Source organism: Populus euphratica, unplaced genomic scaffold, assembly GCF_000495115.2.
Source record: "Populus euphratica unplaced genomic scaffold, PopEup_1.0 scaffold2248.1, whole genome shotgun sequence".
Classification (NCBI taxonomy): domain Eukaryota; kingdom Viridiplantae; phylum Streptophyta; class Magnoliopsida; order Malpighiales; family Salicaceae; genus Populus; species Populus euphratica.
The window spans coordinates 4,148-26,487 of record NW_011502077.1 but is presented as its reverse complement, the minus strand read 5'-3'; the positions used below and the strand labels follow the sequence as shown (position 1 = coordinate 26,487).

The 22,340-nt window shown below is 32.9% G+C and overlaps 3 protein-coding genes across 4 annotated transcripts; 2 read left to right on the top strand and 1 right to left on the bottom strand.

Annotated features, from left to right (window-relative positions):
• The first annotated feature begins 6,475 nt into the window (after window positions 1-6,475).
• On the top strand, window positions 6,476-8,066 carry LOC105118814 (inositol polyphosphate multikinase alpha-like). Its single transcript, XM_011016855.1, has 3 exons — window positions 6,476-6,609; window positions 6,836-7,074; window positions 7,126-8,066. The coding sequence occupies exons 2-3, from the start codon at window positions 6,856-6,858 to the stop codon at window positions 7,843-7,845; spliced, it is 939 nt and encodes a 312-aa protein (XP_011015157.1). The 5' UTR covers window positions 6,476-6,609; window positions 6,836-6,855; the 3' UTR covers window positions 7,846-8,066.
• A 93-nt stretch (window positions 8,067-8,159) lies between these two features.
• Window positions 8,160-10,909, top strand: LOC105118813 (germin-like protein subfamily 3 member 4). 2 transcript variants are annotated; one of them, XM_011016854.1, is made up of 2 exons: window positions 8,160-9,309; window positions 10,337-10,909. In XM_011016854.1, exons 1-2 carry the CDS (start codon window positions 8,752-8,754, stop codon window positions 10,373-10,375), a joined length of 597 nt encoding a protein of 198 aa, XP_011015156.1. In that variant the 5' UTR covers window positions 8,160-8,751; the 3' UTR covers window positions 10,376-10,909. The 2 variants fall into 2 exon arrangements, with proteins under 2 accessions (XP_011015156.1, XP_011015155.1); XM_011016853.1 differs by lacking the exon at window positions 10,337-10,909 and having other exon boundaries at window positions 8,160-9,530.
• A 2,513-nt stretch (window positions 10,910-13,422) lies between these two features.
• Window positions 13,423-19,251, bottom strand: LOC105118812 (respiratory burst oxidase homolog protein C-like). The gene is made up of 12 exons (XM_011016852.1): window positions 18,461-19,251; window positions 18,187-18,346; window positions 18,039-18,087; window positions 17,801-17,914; window positions 17,269-17,691; window positions 16,806-17,189; window positions 16,630-16,725; window positions 16,427-16,542; window positions 16,220-16,322; window positions 15,932-16,002; window positions 14,352-14,908; window positions 13,423-13,953 (listed from the first exon to the last, which is right to left on the bottom strand). Exons 1-12 carry the CDS (start codon window positions 19,005-19,007, stop codon window positions 13,844-13,846), a joined length of 2,730 nt encoding a protein of 909 aa, XP_011015154.1. The 5' UTR covers window positions 19,008-19,251; the 3' UTR covers window positions 13,423-13,843.
• Window positions 19,252-22,340: the final 3,089 nt, after the last annotated feature.

Genomic DNA, 22,340 nt, shown 5'->3' with positions numbered 1-22,340 from the left:
AAAAAATAGCTTATCCTGATCGTGATGATCATGTATGTATGTTGTGATCTCATGATATCAATGTTTGTTATGATTAATACTTTCTGGATGATATGAAATGTTGCAGTAATTTATTATAGTAGTTTCAAATCATTACTTATTTAATTGTTTGTTGGTATTGTAATATATGATATTTTTTAAAAAAATATTTTTTATTTAAAATTTATTAAAATGATTTTCTAGGATTTTATATATTTTTTATATCAGTAATACTAAATAAAAAATCAATTTAATATTTTTTTAAGATAAGTATACTTTTATTACATATTTAAAAGTATATAGAAATGCAATACAAAACGGATATTAAATCATATAATTCTAAATTCTTACATCGATTTTAGATAAAGCAAAAATATTTTAGCATTTTTAGGGGTAGCTAAGCAAACTATGCTAGCTCTGTATTTCCATGTGATAGCATTTATAGAATAGATAAGTTCAATGACAAGGAATTTAACTTTCTCGATTATTATCGTGTCGATATTGTATATGTCATCTAGTATAATCATGTTGTATATTATTGTTGGGGTAAATATTTTTGATTTAGTTTGTTTTTTAATAACTAAATTAATTTAAAAAAATCAAAATCAGGATAAAATAACTGGTTTCTGTTATTTTAAAATAAAAATTAATTATTTTTAATTTGGATAAATTTTCCAGTTTAATTTAGTTTTTTTATTTAATTTGATCTGTGTTTAGTTTGATTTTTTAATATCAAGTTTATAAAACCAAACTAACCAGTTTTTTTTAAATTTTAATTGGTTTTTTTTATCATTTTATTTTTTAATTATTTTTTTAATTTTCTTGATTTTTTGATTTTTTTAACTTAATTGTTATAGCAGGAAGTTAATAGTTTTTAAATCACTCCATAACCTAGATCACATGACTTAAATATTTGAAGTTTATAGTTTCAGGGAAGATTAATTCTTGGTCATTCAACTCCAGTCATTTACATTTATTTTTTTTAATAGTATTTTTAAAAGTACTACGGTGCCAAATATTTTTATATTTATTTTAATTTTAAATACTAGCACGCAAAGACATGCAATATATATTCGTGGTAAAAAGAAAAAGGAAAACAGACACTGTCGGGGTTTCTTACAGCGGTGAGTGGTGAGTTTACTAGAGTGGAAAGAAAGGCAGTTGAATTAGATCCTGGTCTCTGACAAACATGCTAGATGCATGATGCTAGTGTGCAGTGACTATTCTCTCCCTGCCACGTCACCTATTTTTTAGATGAAAGTGACAGTGCAAGGAAGGGTAGCAGATGCTTAACTTGTGCATGCTACCAGGATCCTGTCTTTGATTCTTAGCTATCATTCCTGTTTCCTTTCCCTGCAAGGACAATGTGATAAATCCCGCTGGGGTAAATTGCAATTTAGTCCCTATATTTTCTTTTGTTATGCTGGGTCCTCCATTTTTTTGAAAATCACAAATTAGTTCCTTCAAGGTAATTGTTATTTTAGGCATCAAATATAAGTTGTGGAATTATGAAAACACCGTAAAATATCTTAATTGATTTTTTTAAAATAATTTTTATGATTTTGATAAGAAAATATTATATTTAATAGAAGTTGTGGACTTCTAAACCACCAAAAAAAATCTAAATTGATTTTTTAAAAATTAATTTTATATGATTTTGATATGAAAATATCATAATTATTTTTAAATACTTTTAAATATACTCTTATAAAAGCAAATGAATGATATTGTTTTTTTTTATTTTATTTACGTGGGGTGTTCGGGCCAGCTTGCGCGCACCACAACTAATCCCCACGGCCCACTGAATACCCTGCAAACCCAGTAGGCATGTAAGGCACCGTGGAGATGACAGACGTGCACACCAGGGCTCAAACCCAGGTGTAGTGAAAGGAGACAAGCTAATAAATACACACTTGATCTCAAGGATTTATTTAGCTACATTACACCGATTACCTTTGTTGTTTACAAAATCACAATGTTAATTCTCTTTTAACAATACACTTCCAATAAAAAGAATAATTGAGGTTAGATTTTACAAGTTATTTATGGGAAATTTATTTCAAAAGCACTACCAAGCTTGATGGAATTAATTCTAAAAAGTAAAGATGTTGACCTCAAATTAATACATGTATGATAAAATATACAAGTGATAAGTATAGCTTTACCCAATCAATCATCCTTTAAAATCAATTAAAACCAATTAAATCAATTTGTCTTGAAATAACAAGAGTGGGCACACAAATTTGAAATTGATTGTACAAGGTATTATTCTGATACAAAACCTAAAAATAAAAGTATTGCATATTTTTTTGAAGAAAAAAAGAGTTTTGTTTGCTTTAAATTAAATTTTTTGATGTTTTTGAATAATTTAAAAATAAAAATATATTATTTTAGTATATTTTTAAATAAAAAAACACTTTAAAAAAATACTATAATACTAAATATTATCTAAACTGTTTAAATTCTATGTAAAAAAAAGAAATTATTGATAGGTTCTCTGTATTGCCCGGCAAGAGTAAAATCTTGTACATGGAAGATATAAGGCGGGGCTGGTGGTAACGATCACACTAGTCTACTCGTTCATTGTCGTTGATTACAAAGGGCGGCAGCTGGTGATTTTTGACTATCTTGTCTGAAGGACTATGGATGAGACTCAGCTTCGAATGACAGTGACTGGCGATGTCTTGTGGTTACCGGATAATGCTATAAATGATATTTTAAAAAATAAATTTAAATTGAAAATAAATAATAATAATATTTTATTATTTTAAAAAGTATTTTTTTAATTATAAATATATTTCATTAAATTTTTTAATATTTAACATGTTAAAATTATTGCAAAGAAAAGAATAATTTAATATATTTTAATATGAAAAACAATTTAAAAAACAGAAATTACGATAGTGACAAATGGTGTGTATTTGATAATGAAGTGCATATTGTATTTTAAAAATATTTGTAAATGAAAAACATGTAAATAATTAATAAAAAATATTAATTTAATGATTTTTCAAATAAAAAAATTTAAAAACATTTTAAAAGGTAGGTTTTACTTGAAAAACAAACAAGCAGTAAATTTGTCCATATTAATTTAATAATTTTTCAAATAAAAAAATTTAAAAACATCCTAAAAGGTAGGTTTTACTAGAAAAACAAACAAACAGTAAATCTGTCCTGTAGTAATTGGTGAAAAGGCTTTTGATTCATTCAAGAAACTGTTTCTTGACTTCCTCGTCCAGAAATCTATGAAGTATATATCCCATGAAAACCTGTCTTCCTTCTTACTCCATTTATTTTTATATTTTAAAATTTTTTTTATTTTTTTTATTTAAAGTGATATATTTTTAATAATTTAAAATCATTTTAATATGTTAATATGATAATTTAAAATCATTTTAATATGTTAATATCCAAATTAATTTTTTTAAAATAAAAAATAATATTTTAATATATTTTTAAATAAAAAATATTATTTTAATTTGATTCTATTTTGCCATGAATCACGGTTCTAATACCACGGCATTCCAAATTGCGATGATATACTTAAAATATAGGCATTTTAGGCTTTTCCCATGAAAATTTTGAACTCCATCAAATTATGCATGACCTAAATACAAAAGGAACTGCAGAAGAAAAGAAAGGTTGGATCCCAAACTAGATTCAAAGTTATTAAATTTAGCTAGCATATGACTTGGATGGAATATCAGTTGAAGAAATTAGTTTTTTTAAAAGTAACTAAAATAATTTTTTTTAAATCAAATTATAAATTTATCATGTTTTGAATTAATCTGATAAGTTATTAAATAAAATTTAACATAATTTTCACAATCATACTATAAATTCATCTTGTTTATTGATATTGTTGTGATTTTAAATCAAAATCGCCGTTTCCCCTTTGTTTGGAAGCCAAACATTTACAAATCTTTTTAAGAAATATTCTTACTTTCAACTAAAATCAAATCCTTTGTTTTTTCAGGACAGCAAACTCTTCAACGAAGGCACATCTATTTTAGGCAGAACAGGCCCAGATGCAGAATTTTTTTTGAGCCGAGCAGGCCTAGAAGAAGAATACTGCATGGAGAAGTCCATTTGACTTGGGAATCCAGAAGCATCTTGCTTTTATGCATCAGTCCAAGACATAATTTTAGCAATCTTGTATTCTAATATCACATCAGAACAGGCAGCAAGACATTGCTTTGCTCATAGAATCCTGTTCGCTACCGTGTAGGCTTCTTTGCCAGAAGTTCTGCTGTTTCATTTCCAGAAACCTAACGAAAATACTTGTCTTTTTATATGCAAGTTTTCCGAGAAAAGGATGAATTTAAAACAGAAAAGATGCAATCTCTAACCACTTGTATTATTTTTACTTTTTTTATAAAATCTTTCTGCTTCATCCACTGCAGTTTCACTGCCCTCCCACATAACTGCCACAAAGCAATAATGTCAGGATACAATTAAAAAGCTTTCAGTGATGCCGCCTTCTGGGGCGGATGATAAGTGTTGGTGGATCTGGTATACTGTCATTTGGCCCAAGATTATCGATAGGTGGGTGTTGCTTATGGTGATCGGTGACTGATTGGTACGCCATTGCTAATGCTAGAGCCTGCGCGTGAGGAACAGATACAAATAACTAATTGGTCCCTTAACGATGTTTAATGATGCAACTTTCAGTCACCATAAAGCTGTAAATGTGCAAAATAATCAAGGAGCTTACAATGTGTTCATGGTTAGGACGAGCCCAAGGAAGGACTGCACGGCAGCCATTTGCTTTGTCATGCCATGGGCCAACCTTTTATACAAGCACGGCAAATTATATAGCCCTTTAGGTCTCTATTTATCATAGAAATGACCAGATCCCAGATTTAACATATAAGGTTTCCTTTTTCAAAGAGAGCTGCAAAAACTAACTCCATTCTTAAATCATATGGTGTTATAGTAGATAGCATACCTGCACATAATCAACCGCTGGAATCACGCGTGCATGACGCAATTCAGTCGGCCATTGGTCCTGAGCTTCTTCATAAAGGTCATCTTGTCTGGTGCGTTGCCACTCATCAAATTGAGCCATCATCTCAACGTCCATGGTGAAATTTAAGATACCCTGAACAGAGTCGACGGTGTAGTTCAATTTAAAAGGAACCACATTCACGCCCTTTGACATGAGAACATGAACAACCTGGCATCTACATCCCAATGAATTAGTTCAACTTTATGATCTGCAATAACTCAATCTCAGAATTGCCAGTCAGTAAATTCAACAGAAAGCGGCTTATCTCGCAAGAATTTCATGATCTGCTTATGGCTGGTGTTATCTGTCTTTGATTTTCCTTTTCTTTTATGCCCCTGGATTCAGTAATGCGATATTTATAATGAGGAAATAGGTGTGCTAACCTCCATGTCGGCAACCAGTACCAAACACATACTTATTAAAACTTAGATGGTCTAGCGGATTGGTTAATAACCTAGTCGACCCAATCAAGCTACCTACGATATATTTTAAATTTTTTTTTATTCAAGTCCAAATTACTTTTTATTTAAAATATAATCATGATTTTTTATATGGTTAGAGATTTAGACCAAGTTAGTAATTAGAATTGATATGAAAAATCATATTTAGTATAATTGTTTGTCTAATTTTAAGGAATTAGTTAAACAATCAAGAATTGTTTTTTTCTTTTTAAACTTTGTGTCAGCTATTTTTTTAAAATAACCTAGTTGATCCAATCAAGCTACCTATGATATATTTTTAATTTTTTTTATTCAAATAAAAAAATTTTTATTTAAAATAATTTTATTTAAAAAATAGTCATGATTTTTTAGATTTAGACCAAGTTAGTAACTAGAATTAAAAAAAAAATTATTTAAAATAATATTATTTAAAAAATAATCATGATTTTTTACATGATTAGAGATTTAGACCAAGTTAGTAACTAGAATTAATATGATAAATCATATTTAGTATAATTATTTGTCTAATTTTAAGGAATTAGCCAAACAATCAAGAAATTTTTTTTTCCTTAGACCTTTGAGTTTAAACTTTGTGTCAGTTATTTTTTAAAAATGTACTAAATTAATAGAAAATAAATTGTGTTTTTTTTAATTTTTAATTTTAATGTTTATAATTAATATTTTATATTTTTAAATTATTTTAATACGATAATTGTTAAAAATAATTTTGTATAAAACTATTAATTCAATATATTTTTAATTAAAAATTATTTTAAAAACAATTATTGTTATTATTTTTCGCAGAAAAAAAAACCCTCACCTTTACGATACTTTTACCAAAAAAAGGTCCAAATAGAGAAGGTTTCCTAAATTCTCCTCGCACCATCCATTCTTCAATTCGTTGACCTTGACTTCAAAAATATTTAATCCACCGTCCTTTTGTATACTTTTCTGATACACATGCACGTACCCGATTTTGTGCAACGCACGCTGCCCAGATCCCGATTCCATCCAGCTACAGTCATGGCTCTTTTTACCCTTTCAACTGGACCCACCCCTTACTAGATAGAGCAGAGGAACTCACCCTCTCCACTCACCACCTTCAGCATTTCAGCAAACGCTCGCTCTGTCTTCTCTGCAAAGGTAATAATAATTCTCTCTCAATTTCCAATTGCTTCTTGAGTTCCATCTCTTAGGGCTTTATAGAGTTCGAACTTGCTAATTTTTTACTCTGTATTTATGTTTTTTTAACTCGGGATCTTAAGTTTATCGTCGGTGCTGTGTTTATGTACACAAGTTTGTTGTCTACAAGACGCTTGATAATATGATAGAAATTTTCATGCTCTGTATTTTGCTTGATTTTTGACAGAATTGAGTGCTCATATAATAATGCTTAAGGTCCCAGATCACCAGGTTGCGGGTCACCAAGGTGGTCATGGCCAGCCTGGTCCCCTCATTGATGATTCAGGGCGTTTCTACAAGCCTCTTCAGGATGATGACCGGGGCGCGATAGAGGCTGCGTTTTATACCTCCTTCTCGTCGAACACGAGGGTTCCAGATCACATCCGAAGATTCTTTCCTGTTTTTCACGGGACTCAGCTATTAGATGCATCTGATGGATCTAGCCATCCTGTTTTTCACGGGACTCAGCTATTAGAGGCATCTGATGGGTCTAGCCAGCGGCCGCACCTTGTTTTGGAGGATGTTGTCTCTGGTCGTTCGCATCCCTCGGTTATGGATGTTAAGATTGGTTCTAGAACTTGGTACCCTGAAGCTTCTGAGGATTACATTCAGCGGTGCTTTGAGAAAGATAGGAAATCTAGCAGTTTGCGTTTGGGGTTTAGGATTTCTGGGTTGCAGTTATACGGAAGTGAAGAGTCTGGGTTGTGGAAGCCGGAGAGAAAACTTGTTCACAATCTTAGCACGGATGAGGTTAGAGTGGTGCTGAAGAAGTTTGTTTCTTCCAATTCGCCAACTGATCCAAATTTGAACCCTGATTGTTCTTTGGCGTCAAGCGTTTATGGTGGTTCTTCTGGGATTTTGGCTCAATTATTGGAGCTAAAGTCATGGTTTGAGGATCAAACCATCTACCATTTGAATTCTTGTTCCGTTCTCATGGTGTATGGAAAAAAGAAAGTGCTAAAAGGAGGGAGTTCAGATGCTGAAGTTAAACTTATTGACTTCGCTCATGTCACAGAAGGCAATGGCATCATTGATCATAATTTCTTGGGTGGGCTCTGCTCTTTGATAAAGTTCATCTCAGAGATTCTTACTAGTCCCGATGAGTGCACAACTAAAGTATATTTGCAGAACTCTGACAACAAAAATGAGGAGATTCTTACCAGTTCCAATGAGTGCACAACCAAAGTTTGTTTGTAGGACAAGAACAACAATTGAATCCATTGAAGGAATGTAGTATTTCCAATGCTATAATGGTCAGGCTAGTTGACGTTTATGAAACTGTTTTAATGAATTTGCACAACTTATTGATGAATTTTCTTCCCTGCCACCATTCTACTTTTGGCTTGGGAAAGAAAATCAACGACTGTAGACCCTATTGAATTTTATATGCACCCACCACCTATTTTCTCACCTTGTTATTTTGCTAGTTCGATTCTTCTGGCTGGCCAAAGATTTTCTCTAGTTCTTGCTGTGTAGGACAGGATATCCATTCCATTATTGCTGTACATGTTATAACGTGGTTCTTGGTGATGGGAAGAATGATTATTTGCTTGAAAAGAAAGGACAGGGCATGGAAGGAGATGACCCATGGCGACTAGTGAATCGGCGCGTTTGAGTTGGAGAGGCCCATGGCTATGTTGAACAGCGTGCATGTTTATATAGGAAAAGAACGGACGAGTGTTTGGTAATTGGCAGGGCATCTTTTTGAAATTAAACTAGCGAAAATTGCCAGATTATTTAATCACAATTTGCTGTCAAAACCCCTAGGTCATGGGTTGCATTCAGTAGAGCTACTTTGCCTTGCTGCAATGGCAAGAAAGGTTGCTTACGCAGGAAATTCAAATACATACGTAGTTATTTGTTAGTGACTCAGAGATTAAACAGTAGAAACAGTGGGGAACCATCTTGGTTTGTATATTAAGAATTCAGGAAATCCAGCTGACTAATCTTTCTTCTAAGCAATGCCCTTCTTACAGGTTAATCCATTTGAGATCCAGAAGTGAACTCCAAGCCTCGAAAAAATGACTTGTATTTCTTGCAACCTCTAAAAACTGCGTATAAAACAAAGAAAAACATTCACTAACTCCACGATAAGAAACCAGGATGAAATTCACACTTTTCTTCTGCATTTTCTTGTGCCCTTGCATCACTATCTGCTTGGCAGATAGCGATAATCTTCAGGATACTTGCCCAACAGCTACTACAGGCAAGCAAACTGTCTTCATCAATGGCTTCCCTTGCAAGAATCCAAACAGCATCGTTGCTTCAGATTTCAAGTCATCAAAACTGAGTCATCCTGGTGACACAGGCAATTTCTTCCGTTCATCACTTACCCTTGACATGGCTGCGGATTTCCCAGGTCTCAACACTCTCGGCCTCTCAATAGCCAGGACTGACCTTGACGTTGATGGTTTGACCATGCCTCATTCCCATCCAAGAGCATCCGAGATATTCTTCGTTAGCACAGGCGTGGTGTTTGCTGGCTTTTTCGACACTCAAAGCAAACTGTTCTCAAAAACTCTCAAGCCAGGAGAAGTTTTTGTGGTTCCTCAAGGTCTGCTCCACTTTTTCATCAATACTGGCGATGAGGCTGCAGCTGTTTTCTCTGTACTTAATAGCCAGAACCCAGGGGTGGTAAAGATTGCCGATGCAGCGTTTGAGCTTGGTGATGAGGAAATGGTAGATAAACTAGTAAGGAAAATAAAATCTGCCGCTGCCTTGGAGGTCAAAGCATCCGGCATTCAGAATGTGACTCCGACTGACTTTTAACATATTCAGAGTCAGTAATCAGAACATTGTAAGTCATTACATGACATGTGAGCCAAGTACATACCTATTTCTGTGTGTTTTCTATAGTTAAAAGCACACAATTTGCTCAAGAATAATAGCTATGCAGCCGAAAATAATATGACTAGAAATCAAAGAACAAAGGGAGACAAAATTTAACCAGTCCAAAACAAGAACCCTAACAATTTTTTTTATTCAATAATTATTATCCAATTGTCAAAAAAAAGATAACCACCCTTTACAAAAACAGAAAATCAACATACATGAGAAATAAAACAAAATCTAAAATTAAAGCTGGAAATCCAAAATTAAAGAGGAAAATAACAAAACTGACCAAATCACCATCTCTTGGATTCTTTTTGAAGAGCTTTTCCGAACCTGAGCTAAAAAAGTAAGCTGACCCTCTATAAAACAAAACCTACAGAATCTACTAGCAAAATTTAAACGCAATTCAACTCTGAATCAAAAGTTATGATCATATTTGTTAAATAAACAGTTTAGCGCGGCTATATACTATTTCTTGAACTTGAACCTATATATCTGGTTCATAAACATTTGCAACATTCAACTCTGAATCAAAAGTTATGATCATTTTTGTTAAATAAACAGTATATTCTTGAACTTGAACCTATCCATCTGGTTCATAAACATCTGCAATAAATCCGCATCCAAATATTCAAAATTTCCTACATCACTTAGATGAATTTTTTATACAGTGATCTATAAACAAAATCTTGTTTGGAATTCATTCTGAGAAATACTATGTAAGTAAAAAAAAAAAACTGTATACCTTTTTCTTTGATGTTAAAAATATTCCAAGTGATCACTTGCAACTAAATTTTATACACAAATAAATCACTAAAAAAAGATCACAAACAACATTCTCAGCGATCACTTGCAACCTTTTGGTCTATTGTTACCCGTGTCTAGAAGTTTTTGAAGTTGCTGAAGATGATGATGATATATTCAAGATCATACAAAGCATAGTGATCAACTCTGGACCGACCTATAAGGTCACCAGCTCTAGAAGCAACCCATAATCAAGAGATACAGCTTGAGGCAGCAATGGAGGATGACAGAGGTCGATCTACTGCAGACACTTTCAATAATATTAAGAAGATAGAGCTTGGGGCATCGACAATTGTAACCTCTGGAATTGGACTATCACAAGTTCAAGAGGAAATAGATTCTTTTGAGTGCTTTGTATTTTATTTTTCAATGATAATTGAAAATCATTTCCCATACCTTGTCTCTGCAAGATATATTCAAAACACAATTGAGAATTACCACTCAAAAAAAATCTCTGCAAAATCATTCCAGCCCACCAATGCAATAGACCAAAGCTTGACTTCAAGCAAGTTAATGAAGCCCAACTTCAAGAGGCTCAAAAGGAAACATAAATGAAAAATAAGGTTCTTCTTACCGTGGGAGAGCATCGTTGTTCCTGGGGAAGAGGCTGATATTCCAACATCCTTCAATTATAAAACATACTAAAATATGCTGGGACCCGTCTCCTCTATTTTTCTCATTAAATTTAGCACCACAATCGGCTTTGTTTTTTTTTTCAAGAAAATCCCTATCAGCTATATAAACTGTTTTTATTTAAACAAATAAAAAAATGATAAAAAATGAATAAAAATTAAAGAAATGATTATAATAACTGGAAAAAATATCTTTATCTAATAGTAGAAAAACAATGTTATTTATTTTTCAGCTAATTACATATAAAAAGATTAAAAAATTATTATGATCATTAAAAAAAATCGTTTATTGAAGAGAGGAAAACAATATTATTCAATTTTCAAATAATTAAATATGGAAGGATTAAGTGGGGTAAAAAAAATGGAACAAGTTAACCAAAGCTAGTATGATATAAATGTAATTTGTATATTAAAAAGCAAGTTAATCTAGATTAATCCATTAAACCTGCATCTTAAGTTATGAGTTCGAGATAATTTGATATAAAAAAAATTAAAAAAAATTACAAAGGCTTTTTAAAAAAAAATGATGAATGATGAAATTAAAAAAAAAGCTATAAAAAGATACTAACCCTTGATAACTTTTAAAACACATGATTCAAGTCATCAAATTGAAAGCATCATTCATGGAAAAATTATGAAATCTACTCCCCAATAAATGAAATGTTGAATGATAAAACTAAAAATAAATCATACACAAAGATTCAAAATAAAAAAAATAACAATTAAAAGAATAAAAGTTAAAATCAAAATAAAAAATAAATTAGAAGCAACAATAATCTTTTATTTGAGTGTAAAATTGAAATTAATAAAGCTTTAACAAAAAAAAATAAAAAAATTATGATCAAATTGTAAAAGATAATTTATTATAAATCTGGATTGAATAATGAAATTAAAAACTATCAAAAGTTCTATAAAAAGATTAAGGAAAAAAATCAAAAATCAAAAGAATAAAAATCATATTGAAAAAAATAATATATAAAAATATAGAATTGAAAAATAAAATTAAAAACAAATAAAAATTTTATAAAAGAAAAAAAAATTAAAATTAAAATAACAAGAATTAAAGTTGAAATAGCAGAAAAAAAAGGATCAACCTCTATTTTGCTAGGAAGTAGAGAAAAAAAAACCTAAAACGGATCATTAGCGACAAAACATCTCACCTCCACTAATATGCGTCACAATATCAAGAAGAGAACGTGATAACATATCCAATGATACAATAAAATAATAATTTTAAACACTAAAAGGTGTTGCATATGTTATTTAGAGTATGTAAACACGTGCATCGCACACACCATTAATTTTTTATATTAAAAAATAATTTATCAAACCAAAAGATTGAAAGTGCCCTTAATGATATTGAAATTAATTAAAAAAAATTGGTGTAAAGGACTAAAATACCCCTTTATGCATGACTTTTTTTTTTGGATTTTGAAAAAAATTGAAAAAAATATTTATATCCCATATAAATCTTTAATCACTAATATTCAAAACAGATGTGAAATAAAAGGAATTGGTTTTTTCTTTTGGAATACCGTAGATATCCTTTCACCATGTAGTAATGACTAATTAAATAAGTTAATTTCCCAAAGTTTTCTCTTCAACTTCACTTATTTTTTTTAATTTAAGTGATTCAGTGGGTCAATTCACAACTTAGTTAAAATCCAACGACTTTTATTTTTTTAATTTTTTTAAATGATATTGTTTTTTTTTTTAACTTTTAATTTAAAACAACACCATTAAACAAAAACAATTGACCCTATCAACTCTTTAGCTTGTGACTTTACTTGCTTAATCCATCACCCGCATCTTGTCTCGAGTTGTGGGTAGAGCCAAGGTTCATAACCATGTTATGTAGGCTGAAAATAAGGAGCAACTTAAGGTTCTCCCATACGCTCAGGCTCCATTTCGCCAATATCCTGCAATACACTGCGTGTATTTTATGGCTTATTAATTAAATTCTCGTTCTATGATCCAAGCTGTCAGAACTCATGAACGCATTTCTTTGTTTGTGCTGGTGTAGAACATGCATACCTTCTCAGTTTCATCTCTGCTCGAAACTTAATACGAATTTTTATGATGCAGTACTAATTATTATCCCTTGATTGTTTTGGGAGATGACAGGAGCCTCACTACCAAGTCTTTGCTGTTGTATATAGAAGCAGCTATGGTATTGGACATGTCTGTTTGATTATGCTTTAAAATGTCCAGGACGTTGATGGGAAAGTTCAATTCTGGATGAGACAGCAAGAAAATATCATAGATAATAAACCTGGTTTGAGTTACTCGTTGAGCCGGTAAACTTGGATTAATAAAAATAACATTATTATATTTTTTTTTGTTTTTTTTTAAATTAAATCGGGTTTTAATATGATTAATTAGATTAGATTGGGTTAACTCCAAAATAAATCTTTTTTATACTTAATTTGAGTTAAGAGGGAAGCTGGATGGAGAAAGGCTGGATTTATTAACTCTAGAAAATATAATGATTGAATAGCAGGAAAACTAATCATTCAAGGAAGTTATTAAATCAGAAATGGCTGGTATCATTACATACTACTAATCAATCTTATTAAAATAAGTTCACTCTTCTATCCAAAAAAAGAAGAAGCTCACATTTACTTCCCTTGTGTATAGAGATAGGTTAGTAATAAGCATGGCATTTCGTCATGCTCACGCAATTTTCTTATATTTCCCAACTTTTATGGTGGGTGCTCCCCCATCTACCATAGCACTATCTTTATACATCGATATTCTATTCATGGTCCTGGAGCAGACTTGATAAAGAAAGCATTATGACAAACATTATGGTCAAATTGCAGGTGGGCCAAAATCTTTGGACGTGAGGGATAGTGCGATCAGAGTGGATTGAGCTCGAGAGGACTAGTCTTGCGTGTTTCTGCTCTTTTTTATCCATCGAAGCTTAGTTAGAAGTTTTCTTTGTGAAAATCAAACTTGGTGCTGGTCTTGTGAGAGAAATCTAAGGCTAGTTGGCGCAGCTCTTTTGTCAATGCTGGTGCCCCGCAGTAAAACACTCCTGCAATTGTGAATACACACAGATATCTCAATTTTCATTTCTAGAAGTGATGAATAATGCATGGCATGGATCCTGTGGGAAGGATTTGATTTGTCCTCAGCAAAAACAATAGTCTGCCCATATCTTTCTTTTCTGGTACCAGTATCTCTCAAATTTCTAACCTGGACCCAGTAAAAGCACCTGCTTTCACATTAATATACCTTTTTCATCTTCTTTTTGAGGAAGTGACAGTGTAAAGAAAGATTACTTTTCAAGCACAGAGAAGATTTTTACTCTTAAGAGCGAAGGACTTGAATATGCAAAAACTCTGAACTAGTTCAAGCAATATGGAAGATTTAGTGCTGGATCTTGGCAAAAACAACACATAATAAACTATAGGATTAGAGAGGTGCTCTTACCAACTCTAGAATCAGGGTGGTTAAGCGCAGTGCGCTTGTAGACATTACGCCAATCAGGCTTGGCGAAGTGAGACTTGACTCGTGTGCCAGAGACGATGTCCACACCATTCTTGGCATGATTTATGGATTGAAGCATGGCAATTAGAGCAGACCTTGCGTCACCCTCTTCATAAACACTGGTACAATAGTTGTGAAGCTCTATAACATGGTTATGGTCTTGCTCAGCCACCTCATTCATCACCCCTTTAAACCAGTCAAAGGACCCTTGCTCTCTTGTCACCCAATAGAAGTATGCTCGCCTTGTCTTGAAGTTTTCTTTTCTTTTTTGCGTATTAGGACTTGGGATTTTAGTTGATGGGCTATTGCCTAGTCCACCAGTACCATTTTCTACTGCATTTTCTTCTTCCTCGATCGCCCTAATGTTACTCACTATGTCCTTCACAATGCTGATCATTGGGGTTGCTCCAATTCCTAGACCAACAAGCAATACGACCTCATATTTTTTGTAGTCCTGTGCTGGTGCTCCATATGGCCCGTCAATCAAGACTCTTGGCAAACTGTTCATGGGATAAAAAATCAATACATCACTGTGTACAACCTAAACGAGAAACATTTTTTTCAAGGCAGACATCATTTTGGCTAGAGAAAAGCCACACGATAAAGTAAAATTTGCAGGCCATGCTTGCACATCCACATCTTGTGGGTGGACGTTAATCACATGTCTTTTTCAATGATGTGACAAGCTGTCCTTGATGACAAGATTCATCTCATCTGTAATTATCCACTCAGCGTATAATAATGTGTAGTCACTTGGATTTTGGACGCACAGAATCTTTGTAAACACAGTTGGCTGTTCGTGGCTGGACTAATTAAGTGCATGGACAAGTATTTTTCAGACTTGAATTTGTTGAATAACACGGTAAACTTGCTCTCTCTTTTGTCAATGATATTGCTAATTAAATTATCTTGTATTCTGGTGTGGTAAAGAGAAATGATGCAAGAGATAACTCTGAAATGGACAGCATCTCATACTTTCAATCCGAAGCAGGATTGGAGGTACAAATAATAGAAAAGCTAAAGGAAAACATATTCCAAGTGAAACCAACCATGATTGGTCTGGTGGTCCTCTCATTTACTCGGTTGTTTTCCTTCCACTGATGCCTTTTGCAAGTTAGGCTACAAACAGTAGACTATAACTGTACTCCACTGCTCTATATTTATGAAAGTAAGCTAGATCATCTAGCAGCCCTTGATAGAGTGCTTGGATGAAAACAAAGGTCATACCAGCAAGTAGCCAAGACACACAGAAAGTGATGCAAGCACTTGCTCTACTAAGGTAGGTAAACAGCACTGAGGTTGTCGTATCCCACCACCTAATATTCGCTCTGGAATGAGATGTTTGACCTAATGTAATGCTTGTAAAGTATTTGCAAACCAAGATATCCTAGCCCTCTACAGGGATTCCTTTCTTTGAAATGTTTATAATATCATCATTCATGAACCTCGTTAATATTTTTCTTTTCCCAGCATTTATACGTGAGCAGAAAATATCATTTCTCCGGTTAAAAATTAAAGCTTACTTTGGGTTGTGTCCTTGGATGCAATCAGCTCTGAGAAGTCCACTCTTCCCATCAGGAGGTGGCTGACATACCTGGCAAAATTAAGAAATGCATCAGGCAATTAGCCACAATTAGCGGCACTGAAAGTTCAATGGAAACATATGGTTAAAAAAAAGTCAGCGAGAAGATTAATTTGAGTCTACTTTTTTAAAGTATCTTTTAGAATCATGGAATGAACAAGAACAAGATACTATGTAGTATAGCTTTGTTATCTAGAAGAATGACAGATGCACTCGTCAGAAAACAAACCTCTGAGAACACTGTTCGAAGCTGCCTTGTCCAATCACCGAGAGTTCTGATGTGCACACTGAGGTAGTCATCTCCAGGGGCTGAAGTAATAGAAAATGGGTGCCTGTAGACATGTGATTTCCCATGAGTAAAGCAATGACAACAACATTCTTTGAAGTGTTTACAGATGGACAGAATATGGAGTGGCAATATTTTGAAGTCACCAACCATTCAAATGGAGAGACAGCAGCACAGTTGACAAACATGTATTGCCCACTCTTGTATCTAAATCCTTGAGGCTTTGACATGTGCAGTGCCAAGACATTTCCAGGGTAAATTGCCACCTTCAGAACCACCAGAAGAACATTAGCACAGCTTCTAAGATTCTTTTAGAAACAAAAGTTTGCGTTGAAATGGTTAAAATTAATTACTTTTTGTATCGTAACAGCCTTGATGCTAGATCTCAGTGCTCTAATCAATCTTTCACTGCCGTAAAGTATCACAGGAACTTCCAAGTACATCCAGGTCTGCCAATGGAGTTGGAGGTTTAAGTCGGGCTAATTTCAATGTATTGAAAAAGAATGTATGACAACTGAGAGGTACATACCGTCTTCTTATACCATTTATGAGTCAGGTAGAGGTAATAACCATGGACGACGAGCAGGGTGTAGACGATGACGAAGAGATGGTGAGAATACCAAAATGCATTAAAACCAGTGAGTTTCTTGAGCCATGTTGGCAAATTGAGCTTATTACGTCTGAACCAAGGGGTGGCTAGTGTGAACGCTATAGCCATCAACACTACCATGAGGATCCCAGTTACTCCTTCCTTGGACTTGACAAAATGCCAGTAACTTGAAGGTTGATCCCCGAAAAATTGCTGCATAAGCTCCCACTTTTCTTCACTTGCTTGAAGTAGACGAGGGAAGTCGCAGGCTAAATGTGAGATCCCATGGATACCAACTCCCACTGCAATCCCCACTGCTATCACCTAAACATGAACACCACCATTAGCTCTTTTTTTTTTGCTTCCAATGTAGTAGACATTAAGTGTAGATGCTAGATAGTACCTTGTGGAAATTGAGATTGTCGTCAAAAGGAACCACAATGCCAAGTTTGGTCTTGTTCCTGAGCCAGGTGAGGGTGTTTCGGCAGACAGGTAGTAAAATTAGAGCCATATTCAGTTTGAGTGTCTCTGCTGCTCCCTTGGCCGCGCATACACAATGGCCCATTACCTCATACGCCTCTCTTCGTCGATATTGTATATACTTGTATGCAAATAAACTAGCCATGACAACAATCCACAGAGCCATTACCCAAACTCTTTGCCAGTTGTCTAATAAGAAATATTTTGTGCTTCTACACCATCTGTTTAACGGGTTGCTATCCAACGTAGGCTTAAGCTTCTGGCTTAGCATATGGCTCAGGTTTCGGCTTTCTCCTCTTACAGAGTGGTTTGATCCTTGCAATAGAAGCATTTCCAGGTTCTCTATCTGTTTTTTTTTTTTGGAACAAGAATTATGCATAATTAATGACAGTATCAACAGCCTGCACAGCAGACCCTCAACACAATAATAATGATTTCAACTTGTGGTTTATTACCAAGATGTATCCATGATTTTCTGGATCCAATTCTTCCATGATCAATGCTGCATATTCCTCAGCTTGCTTCTGGATATTTGACAGTTTATTTGCAGAAGCACTAAGGGTGATGATCTGTGTATATAAAATTCCGAATTATCATAGCCCAAATCTTTTTCGGACATAAAGCATATACTTTGATTCAAGACGAAGGGGTAAAACCAAAGAATTGTTTAGTAAGGCATTCAAAAGACGGTACCTCTCTGACTTCCTCTTCTGTGATTCTACCATCAGCATCTTTATCCACCCTGCATTTAACATCACTTGGCATAAGTTTCAGCTTGAAAATCAATACAAGGTGGTGAAGGATTTTTCATTAAAATGAAAGACAATCTCTGATCATTTACATGTCAAAGAAAGTTTGGAGCCTGGAGTCAAAACTTTGATTGGAAATCTGATCCCAGAATTCCCTCAGCTCAGCTTTACTGATCGAATCACAGTGCATATTCCGTTTCCTAGCCAGTGCATTAAACAACTCTCCTGCAAAGTCTTTTGACTCCTTCATTCCTGTCATTGCACAAATTTACAAAGATTCTTCAAAACTCGAAACTAACTATAGGAAATTACATGTAGTCCAGACATTAACATATATACAAGGGAGGTGAATTCACGTAGAATTACCTATACATTCACAGAATCGTGCACGAGGAAGCAAGCCATCAGTAGAAGCAGTAATTTCATCGAATCGCTTCTCCACAGCAGCCCATCCTGCCCCACCATCAGTCTTGCTGATAAACTTAAGTCCTTTTAAAGCATGAGCCGCTGCAGATTTACTCCTGTCGAGGCGACCAGGAGGAGGCCTCTTCGAGAATGAAGCCAACCGCTTTATTTCATGAGAAACCTGTCTAATTCTTGCTGAAGCAGTTCTCACAAGATTGGAAGCAGATCTTTTCTCTAGACCTTTGGCAAGTAATGCCATCTCAGGATCTTCCTCAACACCATTCGCAGCTTTAACACTGTGTACAGCCACAGAATCATTTCGGACATCAAGGGTGATCTCCACGTATTGTTCATCTTTGGATGTGGTCGTGCCTGCTATGCTAAACCTTGCACTCTTTCTTCCTGGTCTTTTATTAAGAGGTCCACTCAATGGACCACTGTAAGCTAACCTTTCGCTCCCTGACATCTCTGAATCAGAGTGATGATCTTCTCTACCCATATCTTGCATCTTAGAGACAGATTTAAACAAGTTAAGTTGTTTCAAGCTCTCTTGATGTATTCAGTTCTAGACTCACCAGAATTCTAGAGTATGTGACAGTTTTACAGAAGCAACAAAAACAAAAACCAACTGCTTTAAAGCTGAATTCTGGCGGATTGCTGTGAAGAAAGAACGTGGAGACACACAGAGGGATTTTTTCTCCCACCCTCTATGAGTGTTGGGTCTGTTAACTTCTGTCCTAAAGTGAGCCATTACCCGTTATATAAATAATCACTTGTAGAGGTTGTATGTCACTATTGACAGAAAGACAGGTATATGAATATACAAAAAACCTATGATGTCAGGTAATGACGTTTAGATAACATAATCATTGTTCTTAGGAAAGAAACTTCACAATAATCGCATTGAAAAGAAAAGAACTTGATGAAACTGACGAACGAGTTATATATTAAAATTTTTAGAGAAAATTTTTTATAAAAAATGAAAATACAATCAAAATATTCAATTTTTGTTTTGCATGTCTTCGCTTGCTAAAATGATATTACAACATTTTATATAAAAAAAAATAAAAAACCCTAGTGATACTGAATAAAAAAATAAACTAAAAAATTAGTTTTTGTTCAAATAGAAAAAAAATTGGAGTAAAAATAAAAAATATATATATTTTCTAAAACAAGCTATTACATTAGTTTTTCTAGATTAAAACGAACTCGTCTAGTTCTACAAACAAGATTTTAAATGACAAAAAATTGATGCAAACAAAAACAATACATAAATTTCTAGATGCTATTTTTTTAAGAGGGAATCTCTTCATTTTTTTATATACAAGCATGTTCTATTATGCAATATTTTTCAGCCATAATTGTTGTACAACACATGGCAAAGCAAAATAATCATAAAAAATTATTGAATAACGTAGATGTAAGCAAAGAGTAACAAAATTTACTACATGTCAAGACCCTTGAAAAGATCAAAGACACTAAAGATACAGGGAGACAACCAAAATATTAATTTTTTTTTATTTATATTTGTATTTTTCAAAAGGTTATTATAACTATTTATATAGAAAAACTAGAAAATTCTAATAACACCAAGTGAAAAAATTTCTCTTCAAATAGAGAAAAAAAATAAAAAAGCATTATAATAAGAAATAGAAAAACAAAAATAAAAAAGTGTATATTTTCTTAAAAAAACTATTACATCAATCTTTTCAGGTTGGAAGGAACTTGCCCTCGAGTTCAGTATTCAATTAAAAGCTATCATTTATCAAGAACATTATTTTGTACATGGATCACTCCATTAAAGGTATTTATCATCTTGGTATGAGTCATCTTATTATGAATTACTAACACGATATATTTGAATGAATCGTCTCATTGCGAGTCTCACAACTAGAATTTCAAATAATAACAATTAGCATAGAAAAAACAACACACTAATTTTTAAAAATTTGTTTTTCTAATAGGGAATCTCCATACCATGTCATGTATAATATAAGTATAAGTACATTATATTATACAACAGCTTTTAGTCATGATCGTTATACAACACATAGTAAAGCAAAATAACTATTAAAAATTGTTAAATTTTAATATTAATTATCATGGACAAGAGTGAAGGATATTAAATTTGTCACTTGTCAAAACCCTTGAATGCAAAAAAACACTATAAATATTAGGAGACAACTAAAATAGTTAATTTTTTATTTATTCATGTCTCCACTTGCTAAAATTTTATTAAAACCCTTTATATAATAAAGCTAGAAAACTCTAATAATATTGAATAGAAAAAAATAAACTAGAAAAAAATATTCTCTCCAAATAGAAAAAATCTAAAAAAGTATCATAATAAAGAAAAAAAAGATGTTTATTTTCTTAAAAAAACTCATTATTTAAAAAAATTAAGTCTTTGTGAAATTACTATGTCACAAAAATTTCACTCTCACCGAATGATTTTTTTGTCATTTTACTTTGTTTTCAATGTAAATTTCAAAGGTATTCAAGAATACTATCATAAATTACATTTATTTAATATAATTAAAAAAAAACTATGTTGGCACGTGCGACGCATGTGCGTCCATGCCATTAATAGGCAGCGCGTAAGATGTTGTTCAGCCACCAAACAGTTTTTCTAGACAAAGTTTGAAAGGTCTTAGCATCTTTGATCGGATGAGGCAACGCATGTGCCACCATTCATGACGAATTGGTGCCTACGACCATATATTTTTCCACTTTTCTTCTCTCTCCCCTCCAAGACTTTTGCACCAACCCCTTAAAAATTCAAGAAAAGCCTTTCAATTTTTTTTTTATTTTCATATTAGGTCCCTTTTTTATTTTGAATAATTTATAAAATTGGCATGTTTTTTCAATTTCATCCCTCTTAATTTTATTTTTATCTTTTAGATTTTATTCTTATTGTTTTACTTACTATTTTGTTTTTGTTTTGAGTCATTTTTTAAATTGATTTTGTTTTGTGATTTCTCCCTCCTTTTCTTTCTTTTTTTCTATCAAATTTAATTCATGTTCTTTTTATCACTAATTTTTTGACCTAGAAATGTTTTTATTTGGAATTATTTTTTAAATTAAGTATGATTTATAATCCCTTCTTTGTGTTTTTTTTCCTATCAAATCTAATTCCTATTATTTTAATTAATAATGTTTTTCTTTGATAAGTTCTTTAAATTCACTTACAATCAACTTTTTAATAAAAAGATAGTATGGTGTGGGTGTGATCCTCTTCGGAGGGCGATGAACAATTTGCCTTCTCATTTATTCAATGAAAAAAACTTTACCCTCTTGCTATGAGTTCCTGTAGACGTCTCCCTGTGCTTAGAATGGAAAAAACGTGTAAGGAAATTAATCAATCTTTGTCTTATTGATACGACTAATTGCAAATTCTTGCAGCATTAACCTGATGAAAAATGTGTCCGTCATGTAGCAGTAAAGTCACATGCGCAATCCTCAAACCCCTTGGATTCCTTTTAACAGTATCCTTCCTTCTGTGGTAAGGTAAAAAAAATGTGGAGAGTGGAGACTCCAACATGATACATCTCACCTGTCTTGCTTCTTGCGATATTACCACTCGACAAATAATTCATGTATGGTAAGGAAAACTATAGGTTTTAAATAGAAATAAATTCTAGAAACAAGAAGAAACTGGGGTTTTAAGCAGTCCTATACCCAGCCTATATTTAATTTAACTATGTATTAGTGCTATTAAACATGAGCCGGGTGTGTTAAAAAACACTGGAATGATTTAAAAAAAAAAAATTAGAATGAAGTTTTTATATTTACTCGGATCAACAGGATGGAGTTACCGACTTGGTTTTATAACTTTGCTGTA

Bases quoted from the DNA above. Each gene is read 5' to 3' on its own strand.
- LOC105118814 (XM_011016855.1), top strand. From the start codon at position 6,856: ATGCTTAAGGTCCCAGATCACCAGGTTGCGGGTCACCAAGGTGGTCAT. The intron at 7,075-7,125 runs GCATCTGATGGA...CAGCTATTAGAG, and splicing joins ACGGGACTCAGCTATTAGAT to GCATCTGATGGGTCTAGCCA.
- LOC105118813 (XM_011016853.1), top strand. From the start codon at position 8,752: ATGAAATTCACACTTTTCTTCTGCATTTTCTTGTGCCCTTGCATCACT.
- LOC105118812 (XM_011016852.1), bottom strand. From the start codon at position 19,007: ATGCAAGATATGGGTAGAGAAGATCATCACTCTGATTCAGAGATGTCA. The intron at 18,088-18,186 runs GTAAATGATCAG...TGTTAAATGCAG, and splicing joins CTCCAAACTTTCTTTGACAT to GGTGGATAAAGATGCTGATG. The intron at 16,323-16,426 runs GTTGGTGACTTC...ACATGTCTACAG, and splicing joins GCTGTCTCTCCATTTGAATG to GCACCCATTTTCTATTACTT.